Below are 15,000 nucleotides of genomic sequence, written 5' to 3'. Positions count from 1 at the left end.
CCGAACCGAATAGCTTTGCTGTCAACCGAGGTAGAATTTAGTCACATCCCGGAGTACAGACACTTCGTGTAGCGCAGTTTGGAGTTGATCGGCGAATTGTCTCCTGTCGATGGGTGACCCATGGCGAAGCTTGTCGAGGTATACTCCTTCTCTTCTCGTATCATGTGGCGAGCTGCTTGCTTGATCATCCAGTACGTGCCTGGACTTTTGTCGGTGCTGCAATCGGTGACCAACACGAAATCGTCAGTTTCACATAGCAGTAATTGTCTGTCATCTGTGTTGTCACGAACCACCCTTCGAAAAGCGTTGTTTCTGTGTACATGTTTTACTGCACGCACAGCTGATCGGTCCTTCAGTCCCGACACATACTCCTTTACGGCCGACAAACTGTATCCTAGGTCAGATGCCTTTTTCTCTGATGTATCCTGTGTTTCTGTGACTTCTCTGGTCCGAGACTGTGTTTTCAAAACAGACACACCACGTGATTCAGTGGCCGGTGGCGACAATAGCACAGCTTCAGTCTCACCATGTCTATTGTTATTACGTTCAGAGGGCGTGTTGTCATCAGTGCGTGCAGCACGTGCAAAAATGTCACTGTCACTGTGTTGCGTGTCACTTTCACATTCGAGCCGATGCTGTTGTTGATTTCTTTCAGATAGCGAAACAAGGGCAGGATTTAACAGTGAAGAAATGTCAGGACTTGCCTTTAATGTGTTGACACGGTTTTCTTCTTCTTTCTTTTTCTTTCGTTCTTCGGCTCGCAGCCTGTCGCGCTGAAGCTGGCTTGGCGGTTTTCGACGAAAATGTTGAGTCATGGTTGGCCCGTCCGAGTCAGAGGCTGACACAAGTCGCAGGACGACTGTTGTTTTCGTTCCTTCAGCGGATACTTTCCAGGAACAGACGGTGTTTTCTTTGAGCAGGGCTTCCAGGGTACCTTCCAGAGCTGTTGGGAGTCCTTCAGCTGGCATTTTGAGGGAATATTAAGCGTTTCTCACAGTTAAGTCGAGAGCTCTAAATTTTCCGCCCTGTTTCTCTAAGATCTCGCGAGATCTCAGAGAGAGAGAGAGAGACAGAGAGAGAGAGGTGATTACATTAATCAGCTAAAATTTAGTTTTCCGGAAGAGAGAGAGAGAGAGAGAGAGAGAGAGAGAGAGAGAGAGAGAGAGAGAGAGAGAGAGGGGGGGGGGGGGAGAGAGAGATGATATCATCAATTAACACTTATGACAGTAAAGTTTCAGTCAATGCATGCCCGTCGCGATATAACCTTCGTGGTTGAAAACGACGTTAAACACCAAAGAAAGAAAGAAAGAAAGTCAATGCATGAGACGTACACGTATCTCGTTTAAGCTAATTACGTAATGCTCGTTTTAGCGATGAAAATTGTGGTACTGGGGCTTTACAAAACGTATTCACAATTAGTTTAATTATGTGTCAGCATTAATTGGGTATAACTGGGTGACACACGGTAAACACGGTTGCCAAAAGAACTGATACGGACTTACATTTTACCTGTCTAATGAAGAATTGCACGAACAAATTAGTTAATGCAATCCTTCATTAGAAAGGCAAAATGTTAAACAAAATAAAACATTTAATTAATTAATTTATTAACTTCCAACCTGTTTATCGATTATTTAGAAAATTATTTATTTTAATAATGACCGGCGCACCCTTGTGCGTTTCAAACTTAGCAGCGGTGTGAATTTGAAAGGATAGCAATATTTGCAAAAAAGACCCCCCAAAAAGACTGCGATTGTTGCAGGTGTCAACTTTTTTTTTAACTCTCAGCTAAAGGTTTCCATTTTAAGTAGGACTCGGCGCAGAACACCTGTCCATTCATATCTTCTTCTGACATCCAGTGAGGATACTACATAGTTGCTTCACTCACAGATACCACACCAGTGCAGTCAAACGCAGAAATAACGACCACCTCAACGTATCCCAGCGGGTTGAACTACGTAATACTCCTATTTCACATATATCCGTTTTTGCTTCCGTTCCCAGCTACGATCAGATGCTGCGCAAACGGCCGTTTTTGGCATCTTTGCGCAGCGTCTGACCGCAGTGGCAGCCGACGGCTGGGAACGGAAGCTAGAACGGATACATGTGTGGAATGGGGGTATGACAACGCAGTTCCATTAAATCCATGAGTTCCGTTACCGATTTGTTAAGGTTCCTTTACCGTTCATTTGGAACGGGCGGGGAATGGCTAACTTCATGTTGAACACTGCAGTACAGCCCGAACTCACCCGTCCCACCCATTTCTACCGTTCAAAAGAGTTCCGTTAACGTCCAATGGCGTTCCATTAGGGTCCCCTCCCGATCCCTCCCATTCCCGTGCTGTTTCTTGGTCGATACGGGAACAGGACCTAGAACGGATGTGTGGAATGAGGGTATAGGCTACTTGTCCAAAACGACCACCTCACCTGTCTATTACCCTACCGCGGGTACTGAGTAGTCACCGCTTTCGACCACAAGCCTGATGAAAAAGACAGGAACGTTTCGTGTGGTTGAGTGGGCATTGAAGCATGACAAAGATAAAGCAAGCGCGTTTCATACCCCTCTCAGCGCGCGAATCGTTCATCCCCGTTGACCTCGACTCGATATAACAGAGCTGGAGACGAGTGAAGAACCAAGTTCCTGGAGTTACAGTTCAAGTGTGGATGGCAGTTGAGAGGACTCGTAGAGCTCTTGAAACATGCAGGTCGACCTTCTCCTACTCACCTATTCTGTGGACTTTTAAAATCAAAGACAGCAACAACAACGAACAACGTTTTGTTTCACTCCTTTGGACTTCATTCCGTCAGTGTTTGTCACGATTAATTATTTGTTTGTTTTGTGTTGATTGTAATTCAAAAGCATTAATCTGTGATACACTGACTCGGCACGCACTGGCACGCACGTCCGCCCCGCGATCGGGAGGTCATGGGTTCGAACCCCGGCCGGGTCTTACCTAAGACTTTAAAATTGGCAATCTATAGTGGAGGCTGCTCCGCCTGGCGTCTGGCATTATGGGGTTAGTGCGGTTGCGACTTCTGTCTTGGGTGTGGCGCACGTTATATGTCAAAGCAGCACCGCCCTGATATGGCCCTTCGTGGTCGGCTGGGCGTTAACAAACAAACTAACAAACAAACAAACAAAATCTATTGGTTCGTTTGTGGGTCATATCAGTTGATCGACGATTGAAGGGAAGCAACTCGGTACTTATTCATAAAATGCACAATCCTCAAACGGATCTTCGTGGTAGCTTGAGTCTTCTGCCTCGCATGGCGTCTTCGCAAGACATGTGCAATGACAAGCCGTCTTGCTTCACTGTTTACACGTTTAGTTCGACTAATCAAGAAATCTCCCCCACAAAATATTGCTGTGCACAGAATTCTGGTGCCGGACAGGTTTAGCGGCCCAAAAGCAGTGTCTGTCATCTATCGAGTTGAGGATAGTTTCAGGTGGGTCTCCGTCATGTGTTTTTATCCAATTCCATGACCATGTCAGATTGATGCATGTAAATTTGTGGGTGTTTTTACATTTATTCATGTGTGCGTTTGTTCGTGTGTGTGTGTTCACAGTGAAGTTTTGACAAGATGTTTTAACCTAGACTGGTATTGTGGTAAGGGACCTTTTGCCGTTGTCTGCTTTTTTATAGCACAACAAAACGATGATTTTTGGCTCACGTAAGTGTAGCCTATGCGATGCTAATAATATCAGTTGGCGCTGCCAGCCGTAATGTTTGCAAAACCCAAACACAGGGCGGTAGCAGGATGGGTCAAGCTGACACTGATCGATATTTCTGTCAAAACACGCAGCATGCTAAATCTGTGTGTTTCGCATGTGACATCCCCGCTTTAAAAACATGTGTTTCCCCGACGTTTTGAGATGGAGTTTTTGTTGAAAACATTGTTTTGTGTATCGCGTGTGTCATCACCTATAGGGAGGAAACAATAGGGTCACAACGAGGGTGTAACTGAATAGTATACACTATCTGCTGGATTGTTGGTCTGCATTGACTTGTGAGATTATACATGTACACGGATTTTTATGGTCAGCCAGTTGTCTTTACATACATGTGGTCATGATAACACGAACAGTATGCATGTGGGAATAATGTAATAACCAATGCTGCAGGTTTTAAGCAGAATGATAAACTAATACAGCTGTAAATTATAATGTTACATATAATAACCACTATCACTGCTTTGATTGTAAATTAATGTATACAATAGTTTGATGCTTTTGGTGCAATAGATTAGTAAATGAATGTATTTTTCTGAAAGAATCTCAAACTGATTGCTAAGGTTCCAAAATCAAGAAATAAACAAATGTATTTCTCAATTTAATCAATCCATTCACCTTCATGTTCTTTGATCTGTATTTTGTTTTCTATTTTCAGTTTTCAGACAAGAAAAATAACACAAGCTTACTTGAGGTTATTGCAACAGTTTTCACAAGAAAGAGCAATGCTTTCCAATCAAGAACCAACCACACCGGTCATTTCTCCGCCAGAAACTGTCAGAGGCATGAAGACTCTTGACAGAAAACTCTTCTCCTGCACAGTCAGTATACCTGCAATCAAAATCCCTTCAAAACACATTGGTGCTATTACGAAGATACTGAAAAGCTTCACGTTCAAAATACAGAGAGTGAAACCCATTGCTGAACTAGCCAAAGACGATTCACAGCATGCGTCACACAAACTGTGCCTACTGAACCCAGAAAAGGTCAAATCAGGCCAGGATTTTTCTGCAGAGGATGCTGAAAAGTTGGCTGAGTTTGATGTTGACGTGAAAGATGTGTTCTACTTTGATGTGGACCTGGGCTATGACAACTGGACGGCTGCAGAGTTGTTGAGAGCGGTTCTGCCGGCTGAGTCAGAGGGCGTCTCAAGCTACAGCATCATCGGCCACATTGCTCACCTCAACCTGAAGTCTGAGGTCATGGACTACAAGCATCTCATTGGTAAGAAATAAGATTCTGGACTAACCTTCGCCGGCACTCGTGGGTCCGTGCGGACCCAGAAGGGTGTTTGATTGCAAATATCTCTTAAACGAGTTGGAATTTTTTAATGAGCTTTTAGAAATGCCTCAGACACCCAACAAGCTATCATCTCCTAAAAGCTCATTAAATTTCAGTGATAATTAATTAATTGATTAATGGTCAAATTTAGACTACACACGAAAGCATTCGTGGGGACGTGCGGACCCATACTTTTCAAAGAAGGAAAAGCGTGTATACCCTTCCGAGGCACTCGTGGGGCCGTGCAGACCCATACTTCTCAAAGAAGGAAAAGCGTGTATACCCTTCCGAGGCACTCGTGGGGCCGTGCAGACCCATACTTCTCAAAGAAGGAAAAGCGTGTATACCATTCCGAGGCACTCGTGGGTCCGTGCGGACCCATACTTCTCAAAGAAGGAAAATTGTGCTAACCCTTCCGTGGCACTCGTGGGGCCATGCAGACCCATAATATTTTAATTGTTCCAAATACCGTGTATAATTAATTAATTATCACTGAAATTTAATGAGCTTTTAGGAGATGATAGCTTTTTAGGTGTCTGAGGCATTTCTAAAAGCTCATTAAAGAATTCCAACTCGTTTAGGAGATATTTGCAATCAAACACCCTTCTGGGTCCGCACGGACCCACGAGTGCGTCCGTGTGTAGTCGATAATGAGTGCCGGCGAAGGCTAAAGAACTTTAATCAGGTTTTACCGGTTGTTGCAATTTTTTCTCTTTTAATCCCGGGAACATGCCCCCAATGGATTTTTTCTCTCTCTTTTGATGTGTCTTATTATCCCCTGTTCGTTTCGCTGGGAAACCTTATTGCTGTTTCTCATCATCGGTCAAATTTCAATCTTACTCTGTGGACCATTTTTTTTAAAATTTGGAACCAGTTTCATTCAATGAGAGCAGAAATTATGATATAGTTCAATTAAAATTAATATGTAAAGCGCGGAGAGCACAGTTAATTGTGGTTTGCGCTATAAGCTCACCATAATAAATAAATAAATAAATAATAAAAACAAAATTCAATTTTTAATGCTTGCAGACTTTTCCAGTCAAAGAAAACATTATTTTGTCTGCAGTCTGTCATCTTTGTTTTGTTTTGAGTGGCTAATCTCTCAATTCTTTCTGATTGACTTTGGTACAGAGAAGTAAGGGAGCTAAGTTGGTAGTAGTGGAAGTGTTGAGCACTTGATGAGGGCGCAGTTATTTCCCTTGGATTGAGGGCTATCTATAAAACCAGTGCTCTCTCTCTCTCTCTCTCGCTAATGTGGTGTGTGATTATGGAAATGATCGCAATGAAGTATGTAATCTAAATATCCTTTTGTATACTTGGCAGTATAATAACATACATGTAGAGAAGTTTTCAATTTTGCATTGCTTTCACATATTCTTGATTTAAAAAAAAAAGTTTATATCTCGACATGTATTTCTCTCTCTTTCGACTGTAATACAGAGATAAGAACAGCCTCGCTTTCACCTAGATCCTGCCTAAAAACAATGTTCAGACCCTCATGTTCAGACTCGGCCTAATGATTCCGAAAGGACTACTTTTTAGCGGTCAAGTTCAGTCGTCTGCATACTCGAAAGTGAAAACAAGTCGCGAAAATACAACATTTAGTCAAGCTGTCGAACTCACAGAATGAAACTGAACGCAATGCAATTTTTCAGCAAGACCGTATACTCGTAGCATCGTCAGTCCACAGCTCATGGCAAAGGCAGTGAAATTGACAAGAAGAGCGGGGTAGTAGTTGCGCTGAGAAGGATAGCACGCTTTTCTGTACCTCTCTTCGTTTTAACTTTCTGAGCGTGTTTTTAATCCAAACATATCATATCTATATGTTTTTGGAATCAGGAACCGACAAGGAATAAGATGAAAGTGTTTTTAAATAGATTTCGACAATTTAATTTTGATCATAATTTTTATATATTTTATTTTCAGAGCTTGTTTTTAATCCAAATATAACATATTTATATGTTTTTTGAATCAGAAAATGATGAAGAATAAGATGAACGTAAATTTGGATCGTTTTAGAATTTTTTTATTTTTTATTTACAATTTTCAGATTTTTAATGACCAAAGTCATTAATTAATTTTTAAGCCACCAAGCTGAAATGCAATACCGAAGTCCGGCCTTTGTCGAAGATTGCTTGGCCAAAATTTCAATCAATTTGATTGAAAAATAAGGGCGTGACAGTGCCGCCTCAACTTTTACAAAAAGCCGGATATGACGTCATCAAAGGTATTTATCAAAAAAAGGAAAAAAAACCGTTCGGGGATATCATTCCCAGGAACTCTCATGTCAAATTTCATAAAGATCGGTCCAGTAGTTTGGTCTGAATCACTCTACACGCACGCACACGCACACACATACACCACGACCCTCGTTTTGATTCCCCCTCTAGTCAAAACTTGACTAAATGTAAAAAGATGAAACGTTTTGCTACAGGATGACTGCCGAAGAAGAAAAAGAATCTCGTGCCAACCACTACGCAGAAGACCATCCGAGTTGTCCAGAAGAAGTTCTGAAACACGTAACGTTCCAAATCAAAAGAAGACATTCTATTCTCTTACGTCACTATTCTTGGTTTACGGTACCATTCGACGGCTTTGCTAAGAGTATGCCATAGTCTTGGTTGGCCGAGACCTTGAGGTGGAATGCGAGTGATTAGGTTTGTTAAATTGTATTGCTGTTGCTGTTGTTGTTGTGTGAGTGAGTTGTGTGGTGGCAGACTTGACTTGACGGATGACTGTTTGCGTTAGTGAGACTGTGATCATTTTTTTTTTTATTATTATGCATTCTTATTCTTTTGATTGGAAATGAGTATTGTTACAACATAATTTCCATATGGATTAATAAATTTGAGTTGAGTTGAGTTGAGTTGTTGATTTTGCTCGGAGAAATGGTCGGTGTTCAAGAAAGTTTCTTTCTTCTTTGAAAACAAAAACCATAAGACCAGTGAATGTCGAGATATATATATATATGTTAATTAAACTTCCATCTCGATGGACCAAAAGCCATGTTTGGATCACAGATCCAATTAACGTATAATGACAGCATGGTTCTGAGCTGAAGGAGGTTTTTGGCTTTTGTACACAATTTTTACCTTCCACTGAAACAATTGTTCAAATTTCTACTTTTGCTGATTTCCATTGAAAATACCAAGCTGGGTGGCCGAGTGGTAAGTGCACTTGCCTTGGAAGCGAGAGGTAGCGAGTTCGACCCTGGGTCGTGGCGTAAGCAATTTTCTTCCCCCTTTCCTAGCCCAGGTGTTGGGTTCAAGTGCTAGTCTTTCGGATGAGACGAAAAACCGAGGTCCCTTCGTGTACACTACATTGGGGTGTGCACGTTAAAGATCCCACGATTGACAAAAGGGTCTTTCCTGGCAAAATTGTATAGGCATAGATAAAAAAAATGTCCACCAAATACCCGTGTGACTTGGAATAATAGGCTGTGAAAAGTAAATATTCGCCGTAATGGCTTGAGATTTACTGGCCGATGTGAATGCGTGATATATTGTGTAAAAAATTCCATCTCACACAGCAGAAATTAATATGTAAATCGCCGTGAGCTCTTGTGAGAAGGGGCGATTAATAAATGTCCATTATTATTATTATTATTATTATTATTATTATTATTATTATATATATATATATATATAAAACATCAGAAATTGTGAAAGAAACAATTGAAAGTCAGCAGAGACTTTCTTCCGAGATTTGTTATATATATATAAGCTTGTTACGATGATACTAAGTACAGTGGACCCCCTCTTTAACGACCTTTACAAAATCGAAGAAAATCACTTCTTAAATGGGAGTAGTCTTAGAATGGAGGTAATTTACAGAGGCTATTAATAGAACATCTGAGAAAGGATGGTCTTAAAAAGGAGGAAGTCTTAAATTGGGGGTCTTTAAAAAGGAGGAAGTCTTAAATTGGGGTCTTAAAAAGGAGGAAGTCTTAAATTGGGGGTCTTAAAAAGGAGGAAGTCTTAAATTGGGGGTCTTAAAAAGGAGGAAGTCTTAAATTGGGGGTCTTAAAAAGGAGGAAGTCTTAAATTGGGGGTCTTAAAAAGGGGGTTGCACTGTACAGACTTTTTACTTGATAGTTAATTTTTACTTCTACACCCAGACATTTATACGCACATCAAGTGAGTAATTTTTTTTATCACAAACCATTACTTAGTTTTATGGCGTTAAATGGTTATTGTCCGTGCATCGTGAATGAGACGCTGTCATCTTTCTCCCCCTTTGTTCTGCTGTGATGAATGGACCACAAATGAGTGATGCCCTTATATTGCCTTGTTACAGTGTTGTTTTCAGGCCTGGGTCTTCTGTCCCTGACGCTTACTTTTTTATCTGACCATTTTTTTATATGAAGGAGGTCTTTTGACCGAACAGTAGATTTGGACTTATACATATTTTCAGTCCAAGTCCAACTGACCTATTGTCTTCTGAGTATGGGAACACATCGTTGTTTGTTGACACAGGTGAGGTGATACTGGACAAGAACCCCAGCGTGAAGACGGTGGTCAACAAACTCAACACCATCGACAACACCTTCCGCAACTTCCAGATGGAACTGCTGGCAGGGGAGGACAACTTCATCACCCGTGCCAAGGAGAATGGCAGTGTCTTTGAGATGGACTTTGCCAAGGTGTACTGGAACCCAAGACTTTGTAAGTTTGTGTGTGTTTTGTAATACAGTGGAACTCCCCTTTTACAACCCCCCCCCCACCCCCCATTTTAAGACCTTTGTTTATCAGATTTTCTGTTTCTCCTTTTACCCTTGTTAAGTGTTTCTTGTATAGAATATAGTCAATGTTTGTTAAGATTTTAGTCAAGCAGTATGTAAGAAATGTTAAGTCCTTTGTACTGGAAACTTGCATTCTCCCAGTAAGGTCATATATTGTACTACGTTGCAAGCCCCTGGAGCAAATTTTTGATTAGTGCTTTTGTGAACAAGAAACAATTGACAAGTGGCTCTATCCCATCTAACCCCTTTCCCCGTCGCGATATAACCTTGAATGGTTGAAAACGACGTTAAACACCAAAGAAAGAAAGAAAGAAAGAATCTGTAAATTTACCCTAATTTTAAGACTCCTGAATTTTTAAGTACTGATTTTCTGAGATTTTAGAGGTCTTAAAAGGGGGGTTCCACTGTAGACGAAATCTGAAAAATAACTGTCGGGTTTGTCTTGGTTGTAAAAGACTTGTTTCCTTTTGAAACATTGAGGCAAACTTTCCGACATGACATGATAGACCAATCACTAGGGAGAAGTGTGTCTCCACATGTGCATGTCTATTGAGTGAGAAGGGGGATAGGGGTGGCAGAGGCAGGTAGAACAAGGAATGTGTTCAGTTATTTTGCTAAATGGAGGCTGGAGAACTAGCCTCAGATTCGTGTTTTTACACTGAGGAAAACCTGAGAAAGCAAAACTGGGGCCAAATTATTCTTTGAAGAAAGCAATCTTGCAGTCAAGGGATGTTCCACTGTATTTGCTATGTTTCAATAAGGACTGTCATGCTGTGAAAACGGTATCCCCTGATAAATTGATCACTTATTTTGAATGATTCTAGTTACTTGGTTTACCCCCCGCGGGTTAGGGGGAGTCCCATATTGGTTGGGACGAGAAAGAATTTACCCGATGCTACCCAGCATGTCGTAAGAGGCGACTAACGGTTCTGTTTCTCCTTTTACCCTTGTTAAGTGTTTCTTGTATAGAATATAGTCAATGTTTGTAAAGATTTTAGTCAAGCAGTATGTAAGAAATGTTAAGTCCTTTGTACTGGAAACTTGCATTCTCCCAGTAAGGTCATATATTGTACTACGTTGCAAGCCCCTGGAGCAATTTTTTGATTAGTGCTTTTGTGAACAAGAAACAATTAACAAGTGGCTCTATCCCATCTCCCCCCTTTCCCCTATCCCATCTCCCCCCTTTCCCCGTCGCGATATAACCTTGAATGGTTGAAAACGACGTTAAACACCAAATAAAGAAAGAAAGAAAGTTACTTGGTTACTGAGAGCACAAACTAAAGAACTAGAAACAAATTTAGTTTGCGCTCATAGTAACCAAGTGTCACTAAAACCTGACTGTTGCGGTACAAACTCTCCTGAACAGTGTGGTGTTGTAATTAGACCTGAGCAATCATGGTATCCCAGGCAAAGGAAGAGGTTTCACTGGCTCCTGTTGTTGAGGACAAGGCCACACAGCGGTGAGAGAAGGCTCCAGGTCCAGGTGTGATGACAAACATTGACGCACCGTGTCAGACAAAACAGCGTTGGGCAACAGCCACCCCAACACGGCCCCCACCTGGGGGTATAGTACCCAGTAACAGCTTTACCCATGTTTGTATTTCCCTGCCACTATCACAACAGCTTTGCTCGACACCCTGAGCTGCTGGTGTTTGATGATCCAGCCCGCTCCATTGTGGGCAGGTTGGGAGCCCTAGGGATCAGGCACGTACATCCGGACACCGCCGCGCACTGCCTGATGGGATAGGGTCCGAGCGGAGCTCAGGGACAGCACGCTCTGAACGGCCCCGGTAAATAAAACACTGAGGAAAGTTTCGGGTGGCGTGGATGGGTAGGCATGCTTCGCGCGGTCGTTCGGGTGTTGATACACGTCGAGCGAGGCTAGGTCTTCGCACCCAACTTGTTACTCTTTTTGTTTCCACCCGACCCCACCCTCGACCTTTGCCGCTTTGGGGTCCCTGCCCTCAACATCTGGGGGTGTGCACTCGACACTGGCGACAGCGCTCAGGAAATATTTGGTTACATCAACACTGTCCAACAAAATGGGCCCACAATGCCCCTGTTTGCCCAAGAAAATTACCCCGCGCCGGCTCAGTTTCAACCATCTACGGTATTCTTCCGTCATGTTTGGACCTTCCTGATGGTGAATAGCATTAGAGGAACATTTGCCGCGTATAGCTGTAGTTCTATTTTTCAGAGGAAACATTTTCTCTTTACTTGGTGGGGGTGACTAGTGCTAGCTGCACATGGCTACAACTTTCATAGAAACCACACTACCCATTTTTAAGTGGATGGGGTGGGGATGTGGAGGGTGTGGCTTTCAGGATGGGGTGGGGCAGATAAAAAAAAATGGCGGAGAAGGGGAGGGGGGTGGCGGAGTTATAGGTCCTTGTGTTTGCAGAGTTGATATGATCATATGAGATACAGCCGTGTTTGACACGAATCTCATTGCAGAATAATGAACATCCGTGGGCTTCTTTTGTTGCAAGTTTGTCCTCTTTGTTGACCTGCATTAAGCTTGTTCTGCTGTGAGCTGGTTCAATATTTGGAAATGGTTTTGCCGGCACAGGTGTCTGGGCGTGCACCCTGCAGTGTATCAAATAAAGCTATCGAGCAGGGCTAACATGTGGGCAAATAGATGTATGATTTGATTTCCCCTCAACAGGTAGACTGGGAAACAGCTGTGGAGGATTGTTCCCCCAATTCAATTACCTGTCTAATACAAATCAATCTGGATGTCAGGTGGCCCTTGTTGGCAGTCACATTTTTACAGTGATCAAGAGCCTGTTGAATAGTCAACGGGGAGAGTCTTATATTGGCTTTTTATGCTGGCACCTGAGTGCTCTTTTATAGGATATTTATACAATATATTTATTAAGTTGCGTAGCTAGGTGTAGTGGATATTGATAATAACCTTGGGGAAGTAAAGTGGGGAGTTAGGGAGGGAGGTTTGCAAGCAGGTACATGTATTCTTGTGGAGGGAGGGAAGGAGGGAGGGATGGATTGTTTAATTGTATAACCAGTGGATTGGTTTTTACAATGGTAAAAAAAAACAAGTCGCGTAAGGCGAAAATACAACATTGCTCATAAGCCCAGCTTGTTGTGCTCCATGTTCCTAATTTCATGTATGCGGCAATAGTACCAATGAAATTTATTGAATAAACTTGTTTAAACCAAATACAACATTTAGTCAAGCTGTCGAACTCACAGAATGAAACTGAACGCAATGCAATTTTTCAGCAAGACCGTATACTCGTAGCATTGTCAGTCCACCGCTCGTGGCAAAGGCAGCGAAATTGACAAGAAGAGCGGGGTAGTAGTTGCGCTGAGAAGAATAGCACGCTTTTCTGTACCTCACTTCGTTTTAACTTTCTGAGCGTGTTTTTTATCCAAACATATCATATCTATATGTTTTTGGAATCAGGAACCGACAAGGAATAAGATGAAAGTGTTTTTAAATTGATTTCGAAAATTTAATTTTGATCATAATTTTTATATTTTTAATTTTCAGAGCTTGTTTTTAACCCAAATATAACATATTTATATGTTTTTGGAAATCAGAAAATGATGAAGAATAAGATGAACGTAAATTTGGATCGTTTTATAAAAAAACTATTTTTTTTACAATTTTCAGATTTTTAATGACCAAAGTCATTAATTAATTTTTAAGCCACCAAGCTGAAATGCAATACCGAAGTCCGGCCTTCGTCGAAGATTGCTTGGCCAAAATTTCAATCAATTTGATTGAAAAATGAGGGTGTGACAGTGCCGCCTCAACTTTTACAAAAAGCCGGATATGACGTCATCAAAGGTATTTATCGAAAAAAAGAAAAAAAACGTCGGGGATATCATTTCCAGGAACTCTCATGTCAAATTTCATAAAGATCGGTCCAGTAGTTTGGTCTGAATCGCTCTACACACACACACGCACAGACAGACAGACAGACACAAACACACACACACATACACCACGACCCTCGTCTCGATTCCCCCTCTTTGTCAAAACATTTAGTCAAAACTTGGCTAAATGTAAAAAGAAAATGTACAAAAGCAGCATTTCACGTAATCAAATCAAAAGTATATACATGATATTACACTGACGTGATCGTTGATCGTAACAATTTTTGACAGATGCCTGCTAATTAAGTCTTCGAACAAATATCGAAACCGAATCCGAAAATTTCCGTACAAACTGACATGTACGTTCTCAAAGCCTTGCCCACTGTTCTGTGCTACTGCTACTGAACGAGGCCATCAATGTCCGTTTTATCAGGGTAGGATGAGAGAGAGAGAGAGAGAGAGAGAGAGAGATCAAATCAAATCAAATCAAATCAAATTTTATTTTACGAGGGTTGTGGCATAAGCAATATAAACGAGCTTCTTTTCAACCAGCCCTCGCCCAGAGAGGGACTATTCTAATCTTGAATACATATATATATATACATACGTAAAACAATTACAAAAGATAAGCAAGGCAGAGAAACTATTCACATGACTATATACACGTTGTAGGCTATACATACATTCTTGCGTTATGAAACACTGATGCTTTATGGACAGATATGATCAATATGAAAATAATCAGAACGAAGTCTTCCATCACTGTGACTTTTCGTAATTTGACATTAAATGTAATGAGAGGTGTTTTTTGAAAGTATTGAGACTTGTTGGGACTCGAACTGATTCCGAGAGAGAGAGAGAGAGAAAGAGAGAGAGACTTAGACAGACTTAGAACATTTTATTGACATAAAGGGTAAACATTTTAAGCCGAGGGCCTAATCTTACAACGTGCCCTTTACATTCACACAAACACATCCGCTCGCATATAAACAACATAATATAATGAATTCATATTGGCCTAACATGTAAATGAACAGTAAATAAGCATACGCACCACGGCCACACGAAACACAAAATCTAATATACGATGTAAAACAATATGAATACTATATTTATTTTTTATTTATCCAAGCGGAGCGCGGGCGAAGCCCGCGCGTAGCGAGGTAGGTTTTTTTTTCATCTCCCAGCACTGAAAATTTTTTTGCCAAGTGGTGTCTGTCTGTGAACATTGTTCTAGAATTCATCTTTTAGCACAATATTAGCGACACTGTTTGGACAATTCTATTAAAATTAGGCGTACAAACTGATTTTGTTTCGGGGAATCCTCTCAGAGGATCAGAATTTTCATATAATATCATCGGAAGCTGTTACAACGGGAAAATGTGAAACTTTTGTCACTTTTTAACATG

General features: G+C 41.4%; 1 protein-coding gene across 1 annotated transcript in view; it reads left to right on the top strand.

The window, feature by feature from the left end:
- Positions 1 to 3,252: 3,252 nt before the first annotated feature.
- Positions 3,253 to 15,000, top strand: part of LOC138952102 (tRNA (guanine(37)-N1)-methyltransferase-like) — an 18,852-nt gene continuing 7,104 nt past the window's right edge. Inside the window, exons 1-3 of the mRNA XM_070323697.1 lie at positions 3,253 to 3,446; positions 4,388 to 4,953; positions 9,486 to 9,674. Of these exons, the coding sequence (XP_070179798.1) occupies positions 3,292 to 3,446; positions 4,388 to 4,953; positions 9,486 to 9,674 (910 nt within the window). The 5' untranslated portion in view covers positions 3,253 to 3,291. The remainder of the gene's footprint in view (positions 3,447 to 4,387; positions 4,954 to 9,485; positions 9,675 to 15,000) is intronic.

Source organism: Littorina saxatilis, linkage group LG17 (genome assembly GCF_037325665.1).
Source record: "Littorina saxatilis isolate snail1 linkage group LG17, US_GU_Lsax_2.0, whole genome shotgun sequence".
NCBI classification, from domain to species: Eukaryota; Metazoa; Mollusca; class Gastropoda; order Littorinimorpha; family Littorinidae; genus Littorina; species Littorina saxatilis.
Note: the sequence above shows the minus strand (reverse complement) of the source record. Positions and strands in the feature narration are given on the sequence as shown.